The following is a 25,831-nucleotide window of genomic DNA, read 5'->3' as shown; positions in this document are numbered from 1 at the left end:
AGGGCAGTGGGAAGAGTGGGAGAAAGTCTGGGGAAGCAGAGGGTTGACCTCAGTGAGGGTGAGGGACAGGGTTGCAGTGTGGACTTGGATTTGGACAGCCTGTAGAAGTATGGTCAGAGAGAGCGGCTGCTTTGTAGTTTCAGCTTCTAAAGTTTTCAGAGCCTTCTTCAAGCTCTCAGAACTAGGTCAAAGCAGAAATCATCGTGGGATGAAATGAAAGAGAGGAGAGGAGAGAGGGAACTTCATCAGCATACGGCCAGACCAGGCCAGCTAGAGAGGAGGAGCTTAGCCAGGCCCACCCTTAGTTTTTAAAAATGGTACAGAATACACAGCGAATTTCAGAATTTTGTACAGTTGTCATCTTGCAGTGTTGCTGTTGAGAAATCTGAATCCGTTCATTGATTCTTTGTATATAAACCAGTTTGGACTTACCTGGAAGCTTAATGAGCCTTCTCTTTGCCTTGGTGTTTCCTGCAGTTGTAGAGAGATGCGGCCTCCTGTGGGTCTGTTTTTGTCCATTGTGTGTGTGGTGGGCACTTTCAGTCTGACAGTGGAGTCAGTTCTGAGAACGTCCCTTGAGGACTTCCTCCTCTCCTATTCCCTGTTTCATTTTTCTTCAGCTGTTATGTTATTGAATGTTGGACTTCCTGTTTTGGTCTTCTGATTTTATCTTTTCTCTCCAGTTTTCCTCTCTGTCTTCTTTGCAGTGTGTGGGGGTGTGTGTGCACGCCTGCGTGTTGCTCGGTGTGCGTATGTGTTGCTCAGTTTTTATGGAAGATTTTTCTGAAGATTGGTCTTCAAGCCTGAGTATTTATTTTCCCTTTCCTATCATATTTTTATTTTTTAAGAGCTCTTTTGTTCTTAAAATCATCCTCATTTTCTAAAAATAACATAAAATCCTGGTCTTTTATTTTCTGGAAATAAAAATTTCTCTTGCTTCTGAAGATATTTTTGATCATTCTTCATATATTTTTTCCCTCTGTTTCTTCTAATCTGCTTCTCCCTGCTGTTTGTTTTGTTTCTTCCATCCTTAGATGTCTGTTAATCTTTAGTTTTCTGCTCTTGATTGATTAACATTGTGGGATTATACAGCTGATTGGAAGTTCTGAGCAAGTGGGTAGGCTATGTCAATTTTGAGCTTAACCTTTAGGTGATTTTTCTTAATCTTTGTTCTTGGTGAGCCCTAGTGTCATTCACTATCTTTAGCTCTTCCTCTTGAGCTGGTCAGGTGGTCCAGAGAGGCCTTTTCTCATGTCCTGCGTGGAGCATGAGGGTCTGGCTGGCTGGGTGGAGAACATGGGCTGCATTTACCACGCACAGCACATTTAACTACGTGCTTTGTTTTTTGTCCAGTCGTGTCTGCTTCTTTGTGACCCCAGGGACTGCAGCATGGCAGGCTTCCCTGTCCTTCACTATCTCCTGGAGTTTGCTCAGACTCATGTCCATTAAGTTGATGATGCCATCCAACCATCATCCTCTGTTGCCCCGTTTTCCTCCTGCCCTCAATCATTCCCAGCATCAGGGTGTTTTCCAGTGAGTTGGCTCTTTGCATCAGGTAGCCGAAGTATTGGAGCTTTAGCATCAGTCCTTCCAGTGAATATTCAGGGTTGATTTCCTTTAGGATTGACTGCTTGGGTCTCCTTGCAGCCCACGGGACTGTCAAGAGGCTTCTGCAGACTGTGTGCATAGCCACTCAGTTCCTTGGTTTTCTGTACAGTACCTCTGTTCCCGGTGTCCCCCGGTCCAGAGAACCTCACTTTTACCTCCTGTAGTAACTAAACCTTTAGTGGCTTAAAGTGGGTACTAAGTGGTCTCTAGGTCTGCTCCTGAAGCTCAAGCCCTTCTCTGCTGTCCACACTCCTCTGCATTTCAGTGTCTTCTGGGGACTGGTTGCTGGTTCTCAGCTGCGCCCTTTATATTTCAGGCTGCACTTTCTTGGCTCTGTTAAAGGCAGTTACCACTTGTCCATTTGCTTTCCTGCTTCCAGTTTTTGTTGTTATTTTTATTTTCTCTAATCTTTCGTTTTTTTGATTTTTACTGGAGTATAGTTGATTAACAATTTTATGTTAGTTTCAGGTGTACGCATACAGATACCTACTTTTTTAAAAATTCTTTTCCCATGTGTGCCATTGCAGAGCATTGAATAGAGTTCCCTGTGCTATAGCGCAGGTCCTTACTAGTTATCTGCTGTGTGTATAGTAGTGGATACGTGTCAGTCCCAGTCTCCCAGTTTATCCCTCCTCACAGTTACCCACTGCTAACCATGCATTTGTTTTCTCCGTCTGTAATGCTGTTGCTGTTTCATAGACCAGTTCATTTGTACCCTTTATTTAGATTCCATATGTAAGCGATATCCTAAGGTATTTGTTGTTCTCTCTCTGACTTACTTCACTTAGTTTAAGAGTCTCTAGTTCCATCCGTGTTGCTGTGAAATGGCATATTTCGTTCTTTTTAGAAAGATGTTTGTTTATTTGGTTGTGTCAGGTCTTAATTGCAGCAGTTGGGATCTTCATTACATCACGTGGGATCTTTTGTTGTGGCCCATAGGCTCAGTAGCTCTGAGGCATGTGGAATTTTAGTTCCCTGACCGGGGACTGAACCCACGTCCTCTGCATTGCAAGAGAGATTCTTAACCATTGGACCACCAGGGGGGTCCTTACTTCATCTATTTCCGTGGCTGAGTAATACTCCATCGTACGTGCGTGCCGCATCGTCTCCACCCAGTCTCCTGTGAACGGGCATCTAGATTACTTCTTTCGTCCTGGCAGTTAGGTGCTGCGGTGAACACGATGGCGCGTGTATCTTTTTGAATTACGATTATCTGGTTTATTCTTTTATGTTTAGATCTTTTTTTAAAAATGCAAGCATACTTTATAATTTTACTTGTTTATTTGGCTGTGCTGGGTCTTCGTTGGTGCGCGGGCTTTTCTCAAGCCCCCGCGAGCAGGGGTTCCTCTCTGGTTGCCGTGTGTGGGCCTCTCACTGTGGTGCCTTCTCTTGCTGTAGAGCATGGGCCCTTAGGTGCACGGGCTTCAGTAGTTGCTGTTCCCTGGCTCTAGATCACAGGCTCAGTCATCGTGGCCCATGCATTTAGTTCCTTTGAGGCGTGTAAGATCCTCCCGGACCAGGGATCGAACCTGTGTCTGCTACACTAGCAAGCCAGTTCTTCACACTGAGCCACCAGGGAAGTACTGTAAGTTTACGTCTTTAAAGATATTTCTTTAGCAGTTTTAAGGGGGTTTCCAGGGGCTTCCCTGGTGGCTCAGATGGTAAGAATCTGCCTGCAATGCAGGAGACCTGGGTTCAGCCCCTGGTTTGGGAAGATCCCCTGGAGGACGGCATGACAACCCCCTCCAGCGTTCTTCCCTGGAGAATCCCGTGGACTGAGGTGCCTGGTGGGCTACAGTCCATGGGGTCAGAAAGAGACACGACTGAGCGGCTCAGCACAGCACACAGCAAGAGGGTTTCAAGACACAGCATGAATGAGACGTGCGGATTCAGTCTGTTCCTTAAGTGAGAAACAGCATATTATGTTTTTAAACGTTATTTTGTGTTTGGGGTTCTGTCAGTTATTTAGAATGCTTATATAATTTTCTTTTTCTGCCCCCGTGCCTCCCACATACCTGGTTGTGGTGTTTATTGTTCTGTCTTTCGCACGTTGTGCTGTGGGAATGGTAGCATGGGAGCTTGTGTCGGCGAGGTCATTACAAATAGAGAGGTAACTGCAACCGCATTTTGGTGTGAAGTGTGATGCAGTCTTGCATTCTAAATGAAGAGTCCGTGACTGCCTTTCAGGGAGCCTGGTGCTTAAACCCTCTAGACAGCAGGCAGCTCAGCAGTTAACAGGTCCCATTCTCTCAGTCTCCTGTGCCTTCCCATAAGGGCTCAGAGTCCTCAGGATTGCTGTGAACAAATCAGGAAGCAAGGGGTGCTCACTCTGTGCTCCTCTTCTCCGGTTCTTCTGTTGTCTTCCCTGTCCTGCCCTTGTTTTGTTTTGTTTTGTTTTCATCACACCACGTGGGATGTGGGATTCTAGTTTTCTGACCCGGGGGAACCCTTGCGCCTTACAGTAGAAGCTCAGAATCCTAACCATTGGACCAGCAGGGGGTTCCCTGGGCTGTTCATTAATTTATGTATTATAAAATTCTGTTCTTATAGGTGTACAATTCAAGAATTTTAGTAAATTAACACTGAAAGCCGCACATCCCAGGAAACATTTCCTTCTGAGACAAATCCACGTGGTTGGTCGCTCTACGTTTCAGTCATCCTGAATGAAAATTTTGTCGTATCTGTCTGCAGTTAATCTCACGCCCATCCTCAGCCTTAGAAAATCACTCCTCTGCTGCTTGTATAAATCCTCCTTTTCTAAGCGTTTCATATAAAAAGGACTGTATAATGCATTTTATATAATACATTTTTAAAATTAATCCTCGCAGCAATCCAGTAATGTAGGTACTCCTCTTGTCTGCATTTCATAGATGAAAAACTCAAACTCAAGAGAAGTTAAGTAAGTTGCTCTTGGACTTGCCCAAGACTCTTTGGCTATTAGGAAGTAGGACCTAAAAAAAAAATTTTTTTTTCCAGGACCTATTTTTAAGAATCTTCTGTTTTCTTGTTTCTTTTTTCTTGGCCACACCATGTGGTTTGCAGGATCTTAATTCCCTGACCAGGGATTGAATCTGGGCTATGGCAGTGAGAACCCTAACCGCTGGACTGCCAGGGAACTCCCAAGAATATTTTCAAGAACTAATTTTACACTGTGGTCTGGTTGCTAAGCCCTCGTCTTGAGAAGTCTGCAACCTGCATTGTTTTAGTTGTTAAAAGCGGTGCTTGAAGAAAAATAGTATAATGATTTTGGCTCTGTTGAGACTGGATTTTTCTGAGATCTTATAAATTTGAAACAAAGGCATTTTTAGAAAATATGACATAAATAAGTGGTGTTCCAAAAAAGTTGTTTCTTGATAAATCAGCATCTTATGTAAAGCAACACTCAGACAAGAAGAGAAGACTCATTGCACGTGGTTAAATAAAGTGCAAACCTTTGAGATTACAGGAGTCAAAGGACTCAAGAAGGTTCCTGTGGGTGGATCTGTGATATATCAATGAGGTGAAATCATCTGCTTTTCTAAATCGGACAGTAAAGTTCTTTTCCATGCATGTTTGGCTGCACTGGGTCTTAGTTGTGGCACACAGGCCCTTCATCGTGCGGCATGAGGGTTTCTCTCTAGCTTTGGGGCTTAGTTGCCCTGCAGCATGTGGGATCTAGTTCCCTGAAGAGCGATCAAACCCTCATCCCCTGCACTGGAAGGCAGATTCTTAACTACCTGACCACCAGGGAAGTCCCAGTGTAATACGTAATAATAATTTGTTATTATTATTTAATAATAAATTAATATTTGGCATTGAAACTATTTACTTACATTTATTTGCTTTAAAAGCTTCAATCATAGTCCCTCAAATTTCCTTTTTTTTTTTAATATTTATTTATTTGACTGTGCCAGGTCTTAGTCACAGCATGTGGGATCTAGTTTCCTGACCAGGGATTGAACCCAGGCCCCTCTGCGTTGGGAGCTCTGAGTCTTAGCCACTGGACCACCAGGGAAGTCCCCAAATTTCCTTTCTTAATGATAATAGAGTACACAAAATTTAATGGAAGATTTCAGATGAATTAGGATAGTATCTTTTTTCATGTGTTGCAACATTTTGACTATTTTCTTCGTAAAGTCTGATACGAAGATTTCAATATCATTGTTAATGAATCATTCCTTGTCAATAATTTGAGTAAATGTGAAAGATTTTAGATCTTTTTCAGTTAGATCAAAACAATTTCCATTTAAGCGCCCCCTTGTGGTAGATTATATGTGGACTCCTGATGAAAAGTTTTGAAACAATGTAAATTGCTCAGGTTATATAGAGATTTGGTGTATGCTTTCCGGGAAAGTCCAGAAGCTTAAAATGATGAATCAGTGGACCTGTTGTCCAAGGGGTTATGTCTGAAACAAAGTCTGGGGCAGTAATCACTTTTTTGTGTTTTTTTTTTGCCTGAGGCTGGCGGGATCTCAGTTTTCCCACTCAGAAGTGAACCCCTTGCCCCCTGCAGTGGAAGCACAGTCTTAACCTCTAGACCACCAAGGAAGTTCAGTGAACACTTTTTCATTGTAATGCTAATATTTTACAGACATTAAAGTTTTCCTATTATTTCTTTTATTTAATAGTAATTTAAAATGTTATTTGGATAGGTTAGTGAATAAAAGTTCTTACGCATGAGTTTATAGTCTACCTGAAGAACTAGGATATTGAGCAAACAATTTAGAGATTAGTTCCAGTCTGATATATGAGGGCCAATCTTTCTTAAATATTGCTTTCATTCTATCAATCCTTTGCTCTGAAATTGGGGCTTTTAATAAAATAGGATGTACCAGATTAGATTAGCACCTTTTCCTCTCACTCTCTGCTCTGGATAAAATTACCTTGAACATAGCATTTTAAAGCTCTGCATTTTTTCACTTTCCAGAACTGATTTATCCTTTTTAACCTGTACAGCTTTCTACCTGTACCTCCCCATTCCAGCCATAAGCTGCCTGTTTACTGGCTGACTCAGTTGCCATCAGACCTAACACGTGTAACCTTTCTACCCATGTCCAGTTCTGTGTATCCATCAGCCTCCTGGACAAGTCCACATAGCAGGCGCCTCAGATGCAACATGTCTGAAACCGAATGCCCCACTTGCCCCCATTACCTGCCTTTCACTCAGTGTTACCATCTTAGTGGTGGGATTACCATCCTGCCTGCTGCTCAAGCTAGAAACCTGGAAATGGTTTCCTGTCCTGTGTTGTTTTTTTATACCTTGTAATTATCTCTTCAATATTAATCTCTTTTTCTCCATGCTCAGGGTCAACATCATCTCAATTATATTGGTTGAGTTGTCTCCAGACCGGTCTGTGTGCGACTCCCCATTCCCCAGTTGTGTTTTCTGTCCCATAGTTGGACTGTTTTTAAAACAGCCTCTCTGGTCAGGTCTCCTTTACCCCCAAGTTGAACAACTTCTCAATTACATGCTTTCCTTTGCCCGTAACAGAAAGTTCGTAGAGCTCTAGTTTTGTATATTCCCTAACTTTGTTGTTGTTCAGTCACTAAGTCCTGTCTGACTCTTTTGCGACCCTATGGGCTGCTTCCCGCCAGGCTCCTCTGTTCATGGAATTCTCCAGGCAAGAATACTGGAGTGGGTTCCCATTTCCTTCTCTAGGGGATCTTCCTGACCCAGGGAATGAACCTGCACCTCCTACATTGCAGAGAGATTCTTTACCAATGAGCCACCAGGGAAGCCCTATTCTCTTGCTTTCCACCACCCAGAACAAAGTAAATAAAAAGCACCCAGGCAAACCAAAAAACTCAAAGCCTTTCAACTACAGTCTATATATGCCATTTCCTAGAGCTTTCCCCCCTGAAATTCTCTCCCACTTGCACCCTGAGACAACTTAAACACACACACACACACTCTACTTTAATTATTTGTTTTAAGGTAGGTATCGTATACTTCATAAAATGAGCAAAATAGTAGCAACCGTGCATACTGCACCTACTAAATGCTGTCAGTGTTTGAAGCACTTTATGGTTTTAATTTGTTTAATCCTCACAGCAGCATTTTGATATATAAATACTGTCAGTCCCATTTTACAGATGGAGAAGTTGAGGCATCGCAAGTTTAAATAATTTATCCGGTATGATGCTACTAGCAAATGGCAGAATGAGAATTCAGTCCCAGGCATTCTAACCCAGAATGTGTGCTCTTAACCTGCTTGGGCTGCCCTTGATCTCTGAATCTTGAGCTGCATTAGTTTCCTGTGGCTGCTGTAACAAAGTATAATGAGAAATTAACATTTTATCAGCTGTGGAGGCTAGAAGTCTAAAGTCAAGGTGTCTGTGGGGCTGTGCTCCCTCCAGAGGCGCTAGGAAGGAATTCTTGGTTTGCCTTTTCTGTCTTCTGGTACCTGAGGTGTTCCTTGGCTTATAGTAGCACAATTCCTGTTTCTGCCAACCTCTGTGTATTCAGGATAGGCCTTTTCTGTCAAGTGGCCCAAGATTCTTCCAGCCTTTTCCCATTACCCAGTTCCTAAGCTGCTTCCATGTTTTCAGATATTTGTTACAACAGCACTTTCATTTCCCAGTATCCAAATCTGTTTTGGTTCCCTAGGGCTGCCATAAAAAATTGCCACAAGTTGAGTTGTTTAAAGCAACAGGAATTTGGGGCTGAGAGTTTGAAATCCATGTCAGCAGGACTGTTTCTTTCGCCTCTCTCCTGGCTTCTGGGTGGTTGCTGGCTGTCCTTGGCATTTCCCGGCTTACAGACTGGCACATCACTCAGATTTCTGCCTCCATCTTCACATCACCTTCTCCATGTGTCTCTTCGAATCTTCTCTTCTTTCAAGGATAGCAGTCATTTGAGTTAGGGCTTACCCGAATCCAGAATGATTTCATCTCAAGATCCCTAGATAATTACAGGTGCAAAGACTGTGTTTCCAAATAAGGTCGCATTCTGTGGTCTCAGGTGGCATGCATTTCTATGGGGTACTAGTCAACCCGCCACACTAGCGTTCCTTACTCTTAGTTTCTGTGGGTTTGTTTAGAAATGAAACTCAAAATGTAACTGTTAGTCATTAACCTCTTACCTTGCCTAAGTAGAAGCCAAATAGACTTTAAAGCATAGGCATAGAATCTGGAAACTTGCGCTTAATTGCATTTTTGGCAAATATTTTCATCCCAGCCTGTCCTCCCCCGCCAGCCCGTGAGCTCCTGGAGCTGATCAGTGACTTCACAGAAGCCGGGCCAGTTTGGGGCTGCAGAGGGTGCATTGCAGAGACAGAGCTTCTGTAGAAAACAGATTATAACCCCATAAACAGCTAGACCTACAAATTGATGTATATTCCTACAGGAAAGCTGTTATCACCTTTACAATTAGAAGAAATAATCTTGGTTATTTAGATTGTGTAAATGTGCCCAAGTACATCAGTATTAAAACAGCTTTTCTTTGAGAACATGTGCCATTATTGTTCACTCAGTTTTACTACTTTATGCTTCTGATGAATTTATCCTCCTACAGCCTCAAGAAGAAAAAAAAAATAGTGTTGAGTATTATCTTTGATGAGCAGAATAAAAAATAGGGCTATTTTTAGCAGGACATTGACAAACTGCATTTAGGGGAAGAATATCAGTGTAGTGAAAACTGGAAAACGTGCTGTGTGAGAAATGATTAAAGTATTTTATCATTTAAGATAAAGAAAAGAAAAAAGTGGTAAAATTATAGATCTGAAAGAATTGAAGGACTGTGTGGAGGAGGTGTTAGATTCATTTCAGAGAATTCTAGCAGGATGGATTGATGGAAATACTAGGTGTGTGTATCTTCTCTTAAAAGGGAAAAAACTTTCTAATAGAGCAGTTTCAATCTAGAATGGACTGCCACTGTTCTGAAGTTGTGAATTCTCTCTTAAGATGAAAATTAAGATTAAAATTAAGTGTTCTCTGTTAAGATAGAAATTCTGCAAATACCAGCATGGGCTAATTTAGTCATCTGATAGGGACCCTTTGAGTAGCTTGTGAGTTGCTTAAGTTTGCTCTCTTAACATCTCATTCTTATGCTTGTAAATTGTATTTCTACCCCCAAAATGTTTTTATGTAGACTATTTTTCTTGTTCCATTGAAATTTGTAGATATTTCTGTATCGAGAAAAAAGCAAACAGGTAAGAAAAAAATTTGATAATCTTCATAACAGAGGAAAATTCCTTAAGATTGATATCTTAGAAAATAATTAGGTTGTCCTGTAACTCTTGTGCTTGGGCAAGGCTCACTGTGTATGGTCTGATTTGGTGTGTGCATGCTAAGTCACTCATTCGTGTCTGACTCTCTGCAACCCCATGGACTGTAAGCCACTAGGCTCCTCTGTCCATGGGATTTCCCAGACAAAAAGACTGGAGCAGGTAACCATTTCCTACTCCACAGGCTCTTCCTGACCCCGGGATTGAACCTGCATCTCCTGTGTCTCCTGCTTTGGCAAGTGAATTCTCACCACTCAGCCACCTGAGAATGTGTTTGTTATGGTATTGCCTTTGGAAAGCTTTTTATTTATTTATTTTTGGCTATGTCCCATGGCTTGTGTGCACGTAGTTCCCCAGCCAGGGACTCAACCTGGGTCCTCGGCAGTGGAAGCAGAGTCCTAGTGACTGGACCACCAGGGCATTCCCTGTTAACCTGTTGATTAGAGGATTCTGACATCTTTAGCATTCCAAATTGCAATAGACCATTGTTTTCACTCAGTCATAAGAAGTCAGTAAAAATACCTATTGTAAAGTAAAATCCAGAGCAGCTTAAAAAAATGATTTTCAGAAATTTTCTGTGAAAAGCCTCTATCAGAGAAATAGATCATATGTCGGTAGATGCCTGTTTGAAAAAGCAAAGCTAGATAACAGGGACCCTTTATTAAACCTTTTTTCTTAAAAATTTTTGTTAAGTTTGATATCCTTTTATTTATTCATGATCTAATATATCCTATCTTTCTTCACAATTATTGAAATGTCTCATTCCTGGAATTCTACTACATTTTAATTTATTTACTACCTTACTAGTAACAATAATATTTTCTATTTATTGGTCCTTATGGCTCAGACAATAAAGAATCTGTCTGCAGTGCAGGAGACACAAGAGACTTGGGTTTGATTCCTGGGTTGGGAAGATCCCCTGAAGTAGGAAATGGCAATCCACTCGAGTATTCTTGCCTGGAAAATTCCATGGATGGAGGAGCCTGGCAGTCTACAGTCCATGGGGTTGCAGAGAGTCGGACACAACTGAGCCACTAACACTTCTCACTTGTCAATGATGTTTCCAGGCACTATAACACTTAACTCTAACAAGATGCCTTATTGAGTGAGTGAGTGAAGTTGCTCAGTCGTGTCCAACTCTTTGCGACCCCGTGAACTGCAGCCCACCAGGCTGCTCCGTCCTTGGGATTCTCCAGGCAAGAATACTGGAGTGGGTTGCCATTTCCTTTCCCAGGGGAACTTCCCGACCCAGGGATCGAACTCAGGTCTCCCGCATTGCAGGCAGACGCTTAATCTCTGAGCCACCAGGGAAGAGAATACCTTTACTTGCTTTATAATATCTCACAGTGACCCTCAAGACAGGTCATGTTATCCCATGTGCCAGTGAGGTGAGTAAAGTGGCTCAGACACTCAGAGAGGTTGTGTCTGGTCCACGTGCGCATATCATAAGCAACTGAGCCCATTTAAAGCCAGATCTTTCTTAAAGTCCTCTTCTTTCAGCTCCATCAGTTTGCCTTTGAGCAAGTAGGAAAGTTAGACTTATTCTTGTCAGCTACTTCACACATATTCCAGATTAAACAATTTTTTTTAAATTGAAGCATGATTGCTTTACAGTATTGTGTTGGTTTCTGTGTACATCAACATGAATCAGTCACAAGTGTACATATGTCCCCTCCCTCCTGAACCCCGCTCCCATCTCCCTCTCCATCCCACCCCTCTAGGTTGTCACAGCACTGAGTTGAGCTCCCTGTGTGACACAGCAGATTCCCATTTGCTGTCTGTTTTGCATATGGTAATTATGTGTTTCCATGCTATTCTCTCAATTGGTCCCACCCTCAGTGAACGGATACAGAAATTGTGGTACATATATACAATGGAATACTGCTTAGCTATAAAAAAGGAACACATTTGAGTCAGTCCTAATGAGGTAGATGAACCTAGAGCCTATTATACAGAGTGAATAAATCAGAAAGAGAAAGACAAGTATTGTATATCAATGCATGCCTATGGAATCCTGAGTTCTTTTGAATGAGAGAACTACCATCACATGTGTTTCTTAAAAGTCTGGCGCTAGACATTAATTTGCCTTGTGTTTTTAATCAGTGACTATTCGTGTGTAAGTGTCTGCCTCCATTACAAGTGAATGGCATCTTTAGAGAGATTTAAGCAGCACAGGAAGCTGCTCTGCTCTTTTCCAGTCTGAGCTTTGATTGTCCACAGGCAAGAAGAGTGATGAGATATTGTCACTCAATTGAGATGATTCATTCAAGGACCAAGATTTAACAAAGCATTTCCACCATTTTGGTGGAAATGTTTCTAAACTGTAGTATAACATGATCCTGCTCTGTACCTGTCAGGTACTGAACAGAGTTTAAATATTTCTGGTTAACGTTCCGTGCATGCTGTTGTTACAGTGACGATCTTAATGTTGATTGAAGTGTCACCAAGACCATCCTCCACCAAGTACTCACGCACGCACTCTGAGTTTTAAGGTCCTATTTCTGAGTGTCACGTTTTTAGAAATCTTTCTTTGTTGCTGTACTAATTCTTCTCTTCCCATTACTACAAGCTACATTTATCTACATTTACTATATTTTATCCTAAGCTGTTGTGGGCTTGGTTCAGTTCAGTCGCTCAGTCATGTCCAACTCTTTGTGACCCCATGGACCTCCCTGTCCATCGCCAACTCCGGAATTTACTCAAACTCATGTCCATTGAGTTGGTGATGCCATCCAACCATCTCATCCTCTGTCGTCTCCTTCTCCTGCCCCCAATCCCTCCCGGCATCAGGGTCTTTTCAAATGAGTCAGTTCTTCACATCAGGTGGCCAAAGTATTGGAGCTTCAGCTTCAGCATCAGTCCTCCCAATGAATATTCAGGACTGATTTCCTTTAGGATGGACTGGTTGGCTCTCCTTGCAGTCCAAGGGACTCTCAAGAGAGTTCTCCAACACCACAGTTCAAAAGCATCAATTCTTCGACGCTCAGCTTTCTTTATAGTTCAACTCTCACATCCATACATGACTACTGGAAAAACCACAGCTTTGACTAAATGGACCTTTGTTGGCAAAGTAATGTCTCTGCTTTTTAATATGCTGTCTATGTTGGGCTAGGAAATCAAAATAGAAGTTCAAGTAAAATGAGTACCTTGAATTTGAATGAAACTTGACGATCTCTTGTGAATAAGTGTTAATATATTGAATTTTAGTGTGCAGTCTTTGTGTTATGTATTTTAACTTTCACTGGATAGATAAAATTGTCAGATAAGTGCCATTATGTCCAACATATAAAGTGTGTTTGTGCTTTTTCTTAAACAGAGAAGAAGACACAGAAAATGAAGATGAAAAGAAAATCTGGTACTACAGCACGAAGGTCCAACTGGCAGAGTTAATTGACTGTCTAGACAAAGATTACTGGGAGGCAGAACTCTGCAAAATTCTAGAAGAAATGCGTGAAGAAATCCACCGGCACATGGACATAACTGAAGACCTGACCAATAAAGCTCGGGGCAGTAACAAATCCTTCCTGGCGGCAGCTAATGGTGAGTGGGAAATTCTTCTTATTTTACTTTTTGTTAGATTTTACTTTTTGAGATAAACTCTTGGTGTGAAATCACTACAGAATTTAAGAATGTATTAAAATTTTCAAGTACGAATATTTTACTTTAATTCTTTATAATATTTTCCCAATAGAACCTTGTTCATCCTAATTTAAATTAGAGACCCTATACATTTTAGTGTTTGGTACCTTGTCTTACTCGTTACTGATATTCTACAAATTATATTTGTTTTTTAATTCATAAATTTTATTAATAAACCTTTTAGGGAGTCCTGTTTTTAATTATGAGAAATGGTATTCCTTTAAAATTTACTCTCTGCCTTTTTTTAAAAAAAAACTTTCAATTTTAGAATAATTTTAGAGTTACAGAGATAGCACGGAGGGTTTTTCGCATGCCCTGCTGTAGGCTTCCCTTATTATCAGCGTTACATCCTGGCTCAGCTGGTAAAGAATCTGCCTGCAATGTAGGAGACCTGGGTTGGATCCCTGGGTTGGGAAGATCCCCTGGAGAAGGGAAAGGCTACCCACTCCAGTATTCTGGCCTGGAGAATTCCACGGACTGGCTAGTCCATGGGGTCGCAAAGAGTCGGACACAACTGAGCGACTTTCACATTGGTGTGGTGTGTTTGTCATCACTGATGAACCGATGTTGATGTGTTTAATAACTTATGTCTGTGCTTTATTCAGATTGCCTCAGTCCTTATCAAATGCCCTTTTTCTGTCTCATGGTCCCTTCCGGGACACCACACTATGTTTAGTCATCCTGTCTCTCTCAGATGTCACAGGTTTTCAGATTTCCCTTATTATTGACGACCTGGACTGGTTTTGAGGATTGCTGGCCAGGGACTTAAAAGAATGCCCTCAACATGGATTTGTCTCGTGTTCTTCTCAGAGTTAGCCTTGTGCTGTGTATTTTGGGGAGGAAGGCCACAAAGGTGAAGTGCCCTCCTCGTCATCTTATCCAGAGTACCTGCCGCCAGCGTGATTTATCACCAGTGATGTTAACTTGGGTCATCTGATTGAGGCAGTGTTTGTCCGGTTTCTTTCTTGTAAAATTACTCCTCCCACCCATACTGTGGTCTGGGGAGAGAGTCACTGTGCACAGCCCACTTAGGCCATCGGGAGTCACAGTCCACCTCCTTGAGGGAGCATTGATCTTCTTACGTTATTTGGATTCCTGCACAGATGTGTGTATTCTTTATTCAGTCATGTATATCAGGACTCATGGATATATATTTTACACTTTGGGTTATATTTTGATTACTACCTTATTTATTTTGCTGCTCAGTGTTTTTATTTTTATTCCCTGCTTTGTAACAAATAATGAATGTATATGACATTTTAAAAAAGTAAATAGTACAGGGACTTCCTGTACTTCTTCACAAACTAGTAGATTTAGTTAACAAGAGTTATATTTATTCATATCTGGTAGTTGGAAGTATCTTTTATCACTAGATCTGGGTTTTTTTAATGTGTATTTTTTTCCATCAGATAAGTTTTACTCATCAGAATTCTTTGGGGAGGTTGATAATTGTACTAATATAATTAAGAGGATTACTTCCCTTCTTAATTTCCTTTTATGGATCCCAGCATTGCAATTGACAAATCCCTTTTTACTCTTGCAGTCTCAGCTTTTAGTATAGTAATAATGAGCCATGCTGTCCCCTAAAAAGCAATGTGAAATGTGTTTTTACCAGGTATTGAATTAGAAATATTTTATAGAGTGAACTCGTCTGTATACAAAATTATGTATATAGTAGTATCATCTTAATCATGGGCTTTCCTGGTGGCTCAGTTGGTGAAGAATACTCCTGCAGTGCAGGAGACCCAGGTTCAATCCCTGGGTCGGGAAGAATCCCCTGGAGAAGGGAGTAGCTACCCACTCCAGTATTCTTGCCTGGAGAATTCCATGGACAGAGGAGCCTGGCAGCTACAGTCCACGGGGTCGCAAAGAGTCGGCCACGACTGAGCGAGTGAGCGAGTAACACTTCATCATCTTAAGTAAAGAACAAAGCCAATATAGAAATGGATAATTAAAATGTTTAGTGGTCTGATTGGGGGGAATGTCAAACTGGAAATGAACTTGGGGAGGAATTGGTTAATTTCATTTGAATTACCGTGGGAAGGAGCACTGTACATTGGAGAATACATAAGGTACCACGCCAAAACAGTACCTGGGTCATTGAGGCACTTAAATTCTCTTCTTCTGAATAATCAACTGGGTGAATAATCAGCTTTTATCACTAAAAAATAACTAATTAGCATCGTAGGATTATAGTTACTTTCCATTTTATATTTTTCAAATTTCCTACAATAAGCATGTTATAGTTCATGTAATTCAGCCTGTGATGTACTTTTAAAAATTAGTTAAATCTTTTGTAATAATCAGAAATAGAGCTTTGAGCATTAGGGCACAGTATATTCTTAGAGATATGTGGCCACAGCTTGTGGACAGCTACCCTCTTAGTACAACTGAAGTTAATTTAGATAAGGTAATGTGCACCTTGAATTTAATGGTGAGATCTAGACAACAAGTGACATTTTTCTTCTCTTTTTTTCTCCCCCTTCCCCTTTTTTTTGCTAAGGTACAACCAACCTGGTACTAAAGGTGGAGGGATTCACAAGGATTGAAACTTGATGGGGAAGAGAAGGGAAACTAACATTTTTGAGCACCTACTGTGGGCCAGGTGTTCATCTAGATGTTACACAAGCCTTTAATCCTCTCAGCAACTTTATAAGGAATGTATTGGCAATGAATTAAACATTCAGATAGAAGAATTTCCTATTAAGACACCGGTCTGCCACCATTACCTTTATTTGCTCTCTCTGGGAACCAAAATCTTGGCTATGATAGTTTAGGAGCATCCAGTCCAGGTAAATACCTAAAATAACATCTAGTGGTGTTCTTTAATTGGGGGTTTTATGAGATTTAAAAAAGACAGACTACTGGGCTCCTGAAATAGCCAAGAATAATTTACAGTATCTTATCAGTGATCTCAGAATCCCAGCTTATCCTTGTGACTTTTCTTTTTTAACCTCACAAATAGCATAAATCCTTTCACATTTTTAGCTCTCTGGTTGTTATATACATATATGTCCACTTCAGGAGAGTTTAATTCAGTTTTTTGGTGGTTTTCTTTTTTTTCTGAATATTTTTTCTGTTTTTTTTCCCTAATATTTTTGAAATTGTCAAATATACAGAGAGTTAAAAGAATTATCCAGTAAATACCCATAAGCCTACCATCTAGATTCTAAAATTTATTATATATTTGTAACTGTAAATAGTTGGTTTTATCATATACCCCTTTGGTGATTGTGTTTTGTAATGCTTTATTCTGCTTATTTTGAAAGAAATTTATTTTTGGAATAAATTTTTTTCTGAGAGGAGATAATTTTTAATATTTGGTAGGTTGATTCTATTTAATTTTGAAATATTCCTGCCAAGTATAGACTACTATACCGTTTATAGAAGATGCATATTTATTACAGATCAGATACAGCCTAGACCAATTATTTCTTGTCACCTCCTTAATGTTTTTTTTTTACGTTTATAGAAGATGCATATTTATTACAGATCAGATACAACCTAGACCAATTATTTCTTATGTCACCTCCTTAATGTTTTTTTTTTTTTCCCCTCCCCACTTTTTTGGTGTGTTTCTCATAAGGCTATGAGAACTGTATGTTACTTATAAGTCTCTGAGTACTGTAGGTCTTGAGCTGAAAATACAGACATATAGACTGATAATTATTTGTATACTTGATAGAGTAGATAACAGAATAGACTATTTAAAATTAGAACCTTTATAGAAAATCAGAGACCTTTGGTCATCCTACCTGTGCTTTCTACCTAATTTAGGTGATCTAATTTATAGTTTTGTATTTTTTTTTAAACTCTATCCTCATTATGTGGCAAGAGGGAAGTTGGTTGAATGTGTAACACTTTGATCGGGATAGAGCTATATTTGAAAGTAAGAAATGATATGGCTCTAAGAAAAGCAGGTAGTTGGTGAATAAATTTTCTTTTTCCGAATAAACAGTTCTTTTCACAGTGATTGAGATACTTGCATTGATAGATTCAGTGTGTGTAGCAAGAGTAAATGCATCAGGATTAATAGGAACTGAAAGCAGTGTAGATGTATAGATAGGTAAAAGGATACAAAGAAATGATGTAAAAAAAGGATCCTGGGGTGATGGTGAAGACAGAAAATACACGTATTAGAATTCCTTCTGTTTGAAATTGTCCTATAGCTGACTTAGATGTTTCGATAATCACTGACTTAGAATTCTTACAGGATTTAGGAGTAGGTGAAAGAGAGTAAGGAATTAACTCCAGCCATCTCAAAGATAATCTTTTAAGCAGAGAGGTCATTGTGTTTCAGTGATGACTTTACAAGGTTTTTCTAATCCTAGGAAACCTACAATTTATAAAACACTGATGAAAATGAAGGTAGAGAACGTTTAAAGAAAGGAAATTTAAAAATCCCAAAAGAGGTACCATGGGTGCATGGCTTTAGCATTAAAGATGTTTCTTCTTGTTCACAAACATTATTTCTCCTGGGAGTACAGTTTAGCAATTCTGAAACTGGTTTACTGTGAATAATAGGGTTAACCAAATAAACAGATATATTGTAATGAAAGCAGCTTCTGTCAGACAGTGAATTTACAAAAAAAACAACAGAGCCATGGTTGAATGAACCACACACGTACTCCCCGCTACACACACACAGATAGATACAGAAATAATAAAGGTGTATGTATACATGGGTTAGTATACGTATATACATTCCCTGGGTCTGTGGTGATGAGAGCAGTGACACCCCACTAGTAAGTACACATAGTGCCTAGATCATGACTTCTAAACCTCTTTCTCCAATAAAAAAAAAAAAGAGTCAAGATTCCTTGAGAGGTGGTATATTCTAGGGCTGGGCAGAGAAAACCCAAGATGAGTCTGGAGCATCTTGTAGTGTTGGAAGGTAAGGAAGGAGGGAGGGGAAGTGTGTTTAAAAGGATACAGGACTCCCTGGGAAAAGCTCCCAGTGGCCAAAAGCTGGACCAGTTTGAGCAACAAAGTAAAAAAAAACGATAGTATTGTATTATGATGTAAAGAATATCAGTATCCAGGGATCTGTGTTGGTATACCTTGCCGTCTGCACCCATGTTATGGTCTCACTGCACCGAGGTTGAAAGGAAGTTAGAGCCATTAGGCTTTAGTGATTTTCAGAAAGCTATGGGATTTCAGAGAGGAATGTTTAATGGGCCTTTGTTTTCTTATTTTACAGTGGAGGACCGAAGGTTAACTAGCCTGCCCAGGCTCACATAGTTAAGTCAGATCTGTGCTAGGTCATGGGTCACTAGGTTTTTGTCACCGAACCACACTGCACAGACTGTGTATGGGTCTGTGTCAGCTTATAGTTCTTCTTATATGGCAGAGGATATTACAGTAATCTGTAGCAATCTCAATTTTAAAAGACTGTTTTCTAGATGTGAAGATAACCAAATTGGTCAAGTTCTATTAAGTATCAAACTGTTACTGGTAATCTTGATCCTTGTTTCAGAGTTCTTAATGCATTTAACAAATTTATCTTTTAATAGCTTGTATTGAAAACTCTTAAGTGACACATGTAGTACCTTATACTTGGTAATATGGAAACAAATTTTTTTTTATTTGTTTTATTATAGAAGAAATTTTGGAATCCATAAGAGCCAAAAAGGGAGACATTGATATTGTTAAAAGCCCAGAAGAAATAGACAAGGACAAGAATGAGACTGAGAATAGTAACTCCAAAGATGCTGAGAAAAGCAGAGAGGAGTTTGAAGACCAGATTGTTGAAAAAGACAGTGATGACAAAACACCAGATGACGTCGATCCCGAGCAAGGAAGATCTGAGGGTAAAGACATTACTTGGTTAAAAAGAAATATTTCATCAGTGTTATTTAGGAAATCTCCAATTTTACTTGCAAAATGAAAATGAGGTGTTTTTTTTTTTTTAATTACAAACAACTATTTAATTTTACATTTCTAAAGTGATTAGTATATCCTTCCTCCTTATAACATGTATAATCATTGTAATGAGTTTTATATATTGGTGGATTTGCTATGATTTTATATCCATATCTCTATACTTCTTAATAAGGTATGATTTTCCTATGAGATTTGTTGGTGAAAAGTCACTGTTTTTCTATCAGAATATACACTTTGGGGTGATAAAAAATGTTCATTTTTATGTTGACTACTTAAACATTCTTAATAATACCAAATATTCTTAAATACCCTTTGGATTACCTGCTGCAAAAATATCCCAGAATCTAATTGCTTCAAAATGGCCATTGAATAGAAGCCAGGTTTTTTGGTGCTCATTCATTTTCAGTGGATGACTGAATGTGGCCATTTGTCCTCGAGCAATTTTAAAGGGTATCGTTAAAGTTTTGTTGTGCATTTTACTGTAGAGCCAACAGAAGTTGGGGATAAAGGTAACTCTGTGTCAGCAAATCTTGGCGACAACACAACAAATGCTTCTTCCGAAGAGACTGTTCCCTCTGAAGGGAGGAGTCCCATGGGGTGTGTCTCAGAAACCCACGATAGCAGCAACATGGCAGAGAAGAAGGTGGCATCTGAGCTCCCCCAGGACGTGCCAGGTACAGAGGGCAGTGTATCAATGCCTCTGTAATGGGGGGAAGTCCTTCCCTTGAGTAGTGAAAGCTGAATGTCACCTAAAACCTTAAAGTATGTGTTCATTCATGCTGCTTGCTTACATCAGTGCCATCCCTGACCGCTAAATTGTCACCTAACATTTGGAGTTTGACAGATGTTCCTGCACTTAGTGCTTGAAACTCATCATAATCTTCATGCTTTTTTAAAGTTCATTTAGCAGTTTTTGTTTAATAGACTTATTTGTATATTTGTCACCAGACCATAGTGGCAGATATTTTGGTTTTAACTACTCACATGCTAATGGCTCAGTGTTGAATGATTTGACCATTCCAGTTCTGTATGTACTAACAGATTAATTTTATGTTTGCATGTGGTCATGTAAGTTTCTTTTTAACAACATTTCAAACCATAATATTATAATAGAAAACCATTCTCATGTATTTTGATATGAAAATGTAAGTTAACCAGTAATAATTTAAGCTTTTTAAAATTAAAATTAATACTCAGAGTAAGTTATATCACATCAAGAATGTTTGATATGCCTTTCCTTTTGCCTTTTTTAAAAAAAAGAAAACATTTTATCATAGGAGCTTGATGTATTTTTTTAAGAAGGCAAATTTAGAAAATTAGATAAGCAAAACAAGAAAACAGTGGTGATCCTATGGAAAGTCAGTAATTGTAGTTAATACTGTGATGGAAATCCTGAAAGAGTATTTTTTAGTCCTTCTGGGAGAAAAGTAGGGATAGCTTATTGTGATGAACTTGCAGTTCCCTGGTGACTAAGGATGTTGAACACCTTTAGTGTGCGTGTGTGTGCGACTGTGCACACACATGTTTCTGTGTGTGTGTCATTTGGATGCCTTCTGTTTTGAAGTGCCTATCAGTTCTTTTGTTCGTTTTCTATTAAGTGGTTTCTTTTTTTGTCTGTGGTTGTTGCATAGACTGGGCTAGGTTCAGTCCCTCTTCTCTATCCTGACTGGAAGCAAAAGTTTCTACATTGATTTTTTTAAAATAATGTTAACCCAATCTCATATTCCTGGAATAAATACAACTTTGTTGTGACGTATTTTTGTTCTTAAATATTGTTGCATTCCATTTTTAATATTTTGTTTAGAATTTTTGCGTCAGCTTTCATGAATGAAATTGACATGTAGTTCTCCTCTGATAATGTCTATGTCAGGATTTGATGCCTAGATTTCATTGGCCTTATAAAATGAATTTTTATTTTACAAGTTCCCACTTTTCCTTTTGTCTGCAAGAGTTTCTATGGGTGGATGTTGTTTATTCCTTAGATGTTTGCTAAAGTCTTTTGGTCCTAGAGTTTTCATTGAGGGAAAGTTGTTGTAGATTTCATTTCTTTGGCAGATAGTGAAGTATTCATGTTTTCTGTTGATTGCTTGTGTCAATTTTCTTAAGTTTTATTTTTCTAAGAATATACCATTTCATTTCCATTTTAAATTTTACTGACATGATAACTGTTTTTAAGTGTCTATAGCACCTGTAGTGATGTTCCCTTTTTTCAATCCAGAAATCATTTCATGAGACTATTAATAATTTTTATGAGTCTTTTAAAAAAATAACTTTGGGATTCCTTTTAATTTCTTTTCGTTCTTGTGAGTTATTCCTCCCTGCCTTTTTCCCCCCTTAACCACTCTATTGAGTTGTAATTGACACACAGAAAGCTGTACATATTCAGTGTATACAACTTGATGAGTTTGGAGATAAAGATGCACCGGTGAAACCATCACTGTAATCTGTGGCATAAACATCTGTCACCTCCAAGTTTCTCATACACTCTTTATTAAATTTTTTTCTTCTCACTTAATGGATGCTTTCATACCTTTTAGTTTTTAATTTTTGCTATGGCTGTCATCAAGGCTATGCATTTCCCTCTGTATACTGCTGTAGCTTCATCTCACTAACTTTAATATATTATTTTGTCTTTATCATTCAGTTTAAAATACTTCCTGATTTCTGTTATATATTTTTTAATCCATTGCTTATTTAGAAATCTATTGTTTAGCACCCAAACATTTAGAGATTTGCTAGTTATATTTTTGTTACTGATTTCTGGTTTGACAAACTGGAGTCAGAGAACATTCTGTGCATGATTTATGTCCTTTAAGATTTGTTGAGGCTTGTTTTGTGGTCCCAACGTTTGGTTAATATTAATAAGCTATCTCATTTACACTTGAAAGAAAGTGTTAATCACTCAGTCAAGTGTTAGTCACTCAGTCGTGTCTGACTCTCTGCAACGCCCTGGACTGTAGCCCGCCAGGCTCCTCTGTCCACGGAATTCTCCAGGCAAGAATGCTGGAGTGGATTGCCATTTCCTCCTCCAATATACACTTGAGACATATATTTTTAGTTTTGGGGTACTGTACGGAACAGTTAGGTCAGGGTTTTCAATTATGTTGTTCATATCTATATTTTTGCTATTTCCCCCCCTCTCTGCAAGATACTTTTAAGTTACTTTTTTTAATGTGTTGCCTTTTTATCTTTCAAATGTTTTTAGTTTTGCATTATATAGTTTGAGCCTGTGTTACTAGGTGCACATAATTTTTATTGTCGAATTAACTTTGTGAAATACCCTTTATTGTTAATAATGTTACTAAATACAGTAGCTTTCTTTTGATTAGCATTTGTATTGGATATCTTTTCTAGAATAGAAAAATACTTAAAAATAACCTGAGAATTTAAACTCTCTTTTTAAATATATCTACTTTAGAATTTCTTTAGAAATACATATATACACATAAATATATACATATATGCATATGTATATTTATTTATTTCAAGCTGTATTTTGTCAAGTCTTGTCAGACAGCACTGTCATTGTCTTATGCTAGATGACATTATGCAAAGGAAGAATTACAAATCTGTGATCTAAAAATCTAAAAGAATGAAAACATAAGAAAAATGGACAGATTTCATGACTTCAAGTTGGGTATTTTCAGTGATTAGAAAGACTTTATGTAGCTGAGACTGAAGTTTAAACTGAGTTAGGGGCTGTATTTTGAGAGAGGTTTGTAGACATCACTTTAAAAAGTTAATCTCTGAATATCTATTCCTCAGATTCTCCCACCACCACCCCCTCATCTCTACTCCAAACATTTCACTTCAACTCATGAAAATGGTTATGTTGCCCAAAATGATGCCTTATAGCAAGTATACTGTTCATTATTCAGCATAATTCCTTTGTAGTTAACAAAAAGCTCAATTTCAGAGTTATACTTTTGTTTTCGATTTTAGATTAGAAACTTTTTGTACCAGAGTGTCTGTTTTTTCAGTTTATAAGAGAAGAGAGGGGCATGTCATTCTAGCATCTTAACCTCAAATGTACTACAGAGTATTGGTATTCAAACCTATAATGCAGACAGCATTTGTTTTTATTTAAGTTACGCCTCTAGATTTAATGCCTGGGACTAAGAAGATAGTAACAATAGATAAAACTGGCTTTATATCCGTAACTATTTATAACTGCTTTGAAAATGTTTCCATAGACATATTGAAACTCTAACATCTATAGAGTTGAATGATAAGAACATATTTATTTAATCTGCTTCTTAACTTTTGGGATAAAGATAGTACTTTGCTTTAGGTTTTGATACTATTATCAGGAAGCTAGTGGACAGAAGAGGCTGCTGATACTGGATGCTGCACTGCTTTATTACTGGCTCACCTCATTGAGTTGACTAAGAATAGCTTTTGGAGGTTCTGCAGCAAAATGTTACTCTTTTGTTTCTTATTTTTTAAAATTTGTTTGGTTTTAGTTTCTAGTCTAGTTGAACTGTGGGGACAATTTGTAGGTAAGAGCTGACTCATTGAAAAAGACCCTGATGCTGGGAGGGATTGGGGGCAGGAGGAGAAGGGGACGACCGAGGATGAGACGGCTGGATGGCATCACGGACTTGATGGACGTGAGTCTGAGTGAACTCCGGGAAATGGTGATGGACAGGGAGGCCTGGCGTGCCGCGATTCATGGGGTCGCAAAGAGTCTGACACGACTGAGCGACTGAACTGAACTGAACTGAAACCTTTGTGGTGTTTTAAAGCAAATGCTTGAGATTTCTTTAATCTTATAGCCTAATGAAGTAAAGAGGTCAAGAGTTCTAGAACAATTGAAAAACAAATTCAGAATTCTGAACTGAAATGGAGGAGAACGTAAGGCAAATTAATTTGGGACAAGTTAACAAAAACGCTGTGTGTTAATGAGTTACAGGAGTCCTCAGCTCATTAGCACCTTGAAAGTTTAAACAGATAAATTCTGAGCTCAGTCTTTGCAGGATCAAAATACCTGGGGATAGGATTGATTGCCTATTCTTTTATGAAGTACACTGTAGGATTTTTTTGGTGGGTAGTGTTAGGAAATACATATTTCAGAAAAGAAAAAGACCAATTCACGTTGACATTTCAAATTCAGATTGAGGATTGTATAGGTTTTTTTTTTCTTTTTTAAACACTTGTATCTTTTTCTTTATACTGAATGGCTTAGTTCCTAACAACAGTAGCTTAATTATATATTTGCTTTATCCTGATACAGATGTTAATTAATAATTATACATTATTATATTATAATTATCAATATACTGATATGCATTAATAACAGTAATACAAAGAAATGTTTTAAACAGCATAGAATTTCATAATACCAATGTTATTGCTCACAGTAAGATTTCCTAATGGCATTTAAGGTTTTTTTCAGCTTTTCATCTTTGTACCATATTTCCAATAAGACTATATAGTCAAAATTCTGTGTTCCAAAGTCACTTGAAATAATTTTTTTCTCTGTGCAGTCATGCCAACAACTTGATGCACAGTTAGACTTTTTTTTGTTTCCATTGGTTTTCACTTTTTAGGGGTTGCATTTCTAACTAAATACAAAACATTTACATGATTCCAAAGTCCAGCTGTGTGTAACAATATCTGTTCAGAGAATTTTCACTTACATTCCTTCCCTCTCTAGGTAACTATATCCTTCCTTTCCCTTATAGGTAGCCATTTATATTCATTTTTCTTTAGTGTTTTTTTTTTGTATAGAAAGGCAAAATATATCCATAAATTCATATTTCTCTCCTTTTCTTACATAATGTTGGCATACTCTTAAGTGCTCTTCTGCATGTTTCTTTTTACATGTAATCTTGAGATCAGTTTGTATGTGGATATGATGATCCTCTCAGTCCTTTTTATGGTGCATGATATTTTACTGTATGTTCCGTCTTTTATTCAGCCAGTGACGTATTGATGGGCATTTTCTTTTTCTGGTCTTTTGCCATTATAGTGCTACAGTGAATACCTCTGCAAATAAGCAGTGTAGTATTATTTCTGCCAGTGAATTTGGGGATAGATTTATAGACATGGGATTGCTAGGTTAAGAGTAGTTGCAACTGTAATTTTTCTAGGTATCGTCAGTTCCCTTGTATCCACTTGGCACCCTGTTGCCACTCCCACAGCAGTGTATGGCAGTATCTCTTAAGCTACTGCCTCTCGACCTGAGTATATCATGAGACTTGGATTTTTGGCCCTTCTGGTAGCTGGGAGGTAGTTTCTCCATATAGTTTCATTTTGCATTTCTTTTAGTTTTAATTAAATGAGCCTATTTCCATGTTTAAAGGCCATTTTCATTTCTTTTGTCACTGTTCATATGTTTTTCCCATTTTTCTATCAGGTGGTTGTTTTTTTCCTTCAAAACAAAATTTAGGAACTCACAACATATTACAGATAGTCTTTGTACTATACTGTCAATCACTTTTACTTTAGATGATCGATATAAAAGCTACCTTAATAGTGGCAAAATGAAATACACA

General features: G+C 38.6%; 1 protein-coding gene across 21 annotated transcripts in view; it reads left to right on the top strand.

Annotated features, from left to right (window-relative positions):
- BPTF (bromodomain PHD finger transcription factor) overlaps positions 1–25,831 on the top strand; it is a 136,681-nt gene that overhangs the window by 42,503 nt on the left and 68,347 nt on the right. For 17 of the 21 annotated variants that reach the window (XM_060395780.1, XM_042256197.2, XM_042256189.2 and 14 more), the window contains exons 3-5: positions 13,129–13,352; positions 19,052–19,261; positions 19,820–20,008. In XM_060395780.1, coding sequence (XP_060251763.1) covers positions 13,129–13,352; positions 19,052–19,261; positions 19,820–20,008 — 623 coding nt within the window. The remainder of the gene's footprint in view (positions 1–13,128; positions 13,353–19,051; positions 19,262–19,819; positions 20,009–25,831) is intronic. The other 4 variants (XM_027974331.3, XM_042256199.2, XM_042256198.2 and 1 more) reach the window with 1 other exon arrangement.

The sequence above is a fragment of the Ovis aries genome, chromosome 11 (assembly GCF_016772045.2).
Source record: "Ovis aries strain OAR_USU_Benz2616 breed Rambouillet chromosome 11, ARS-UI_Ramb_v3.0, whole genome shotgun sequence".
Classification (NCBI taxonomy): domain Eukaryota; kingdom Metazoa; phylum Chordata; class Mammalia; order Artiodactyla; family Bovidae; genus Ovis; species Ovis aries.
This window is presented reverse-complemented; position numbering and strand designations above follow the sequence as displayed.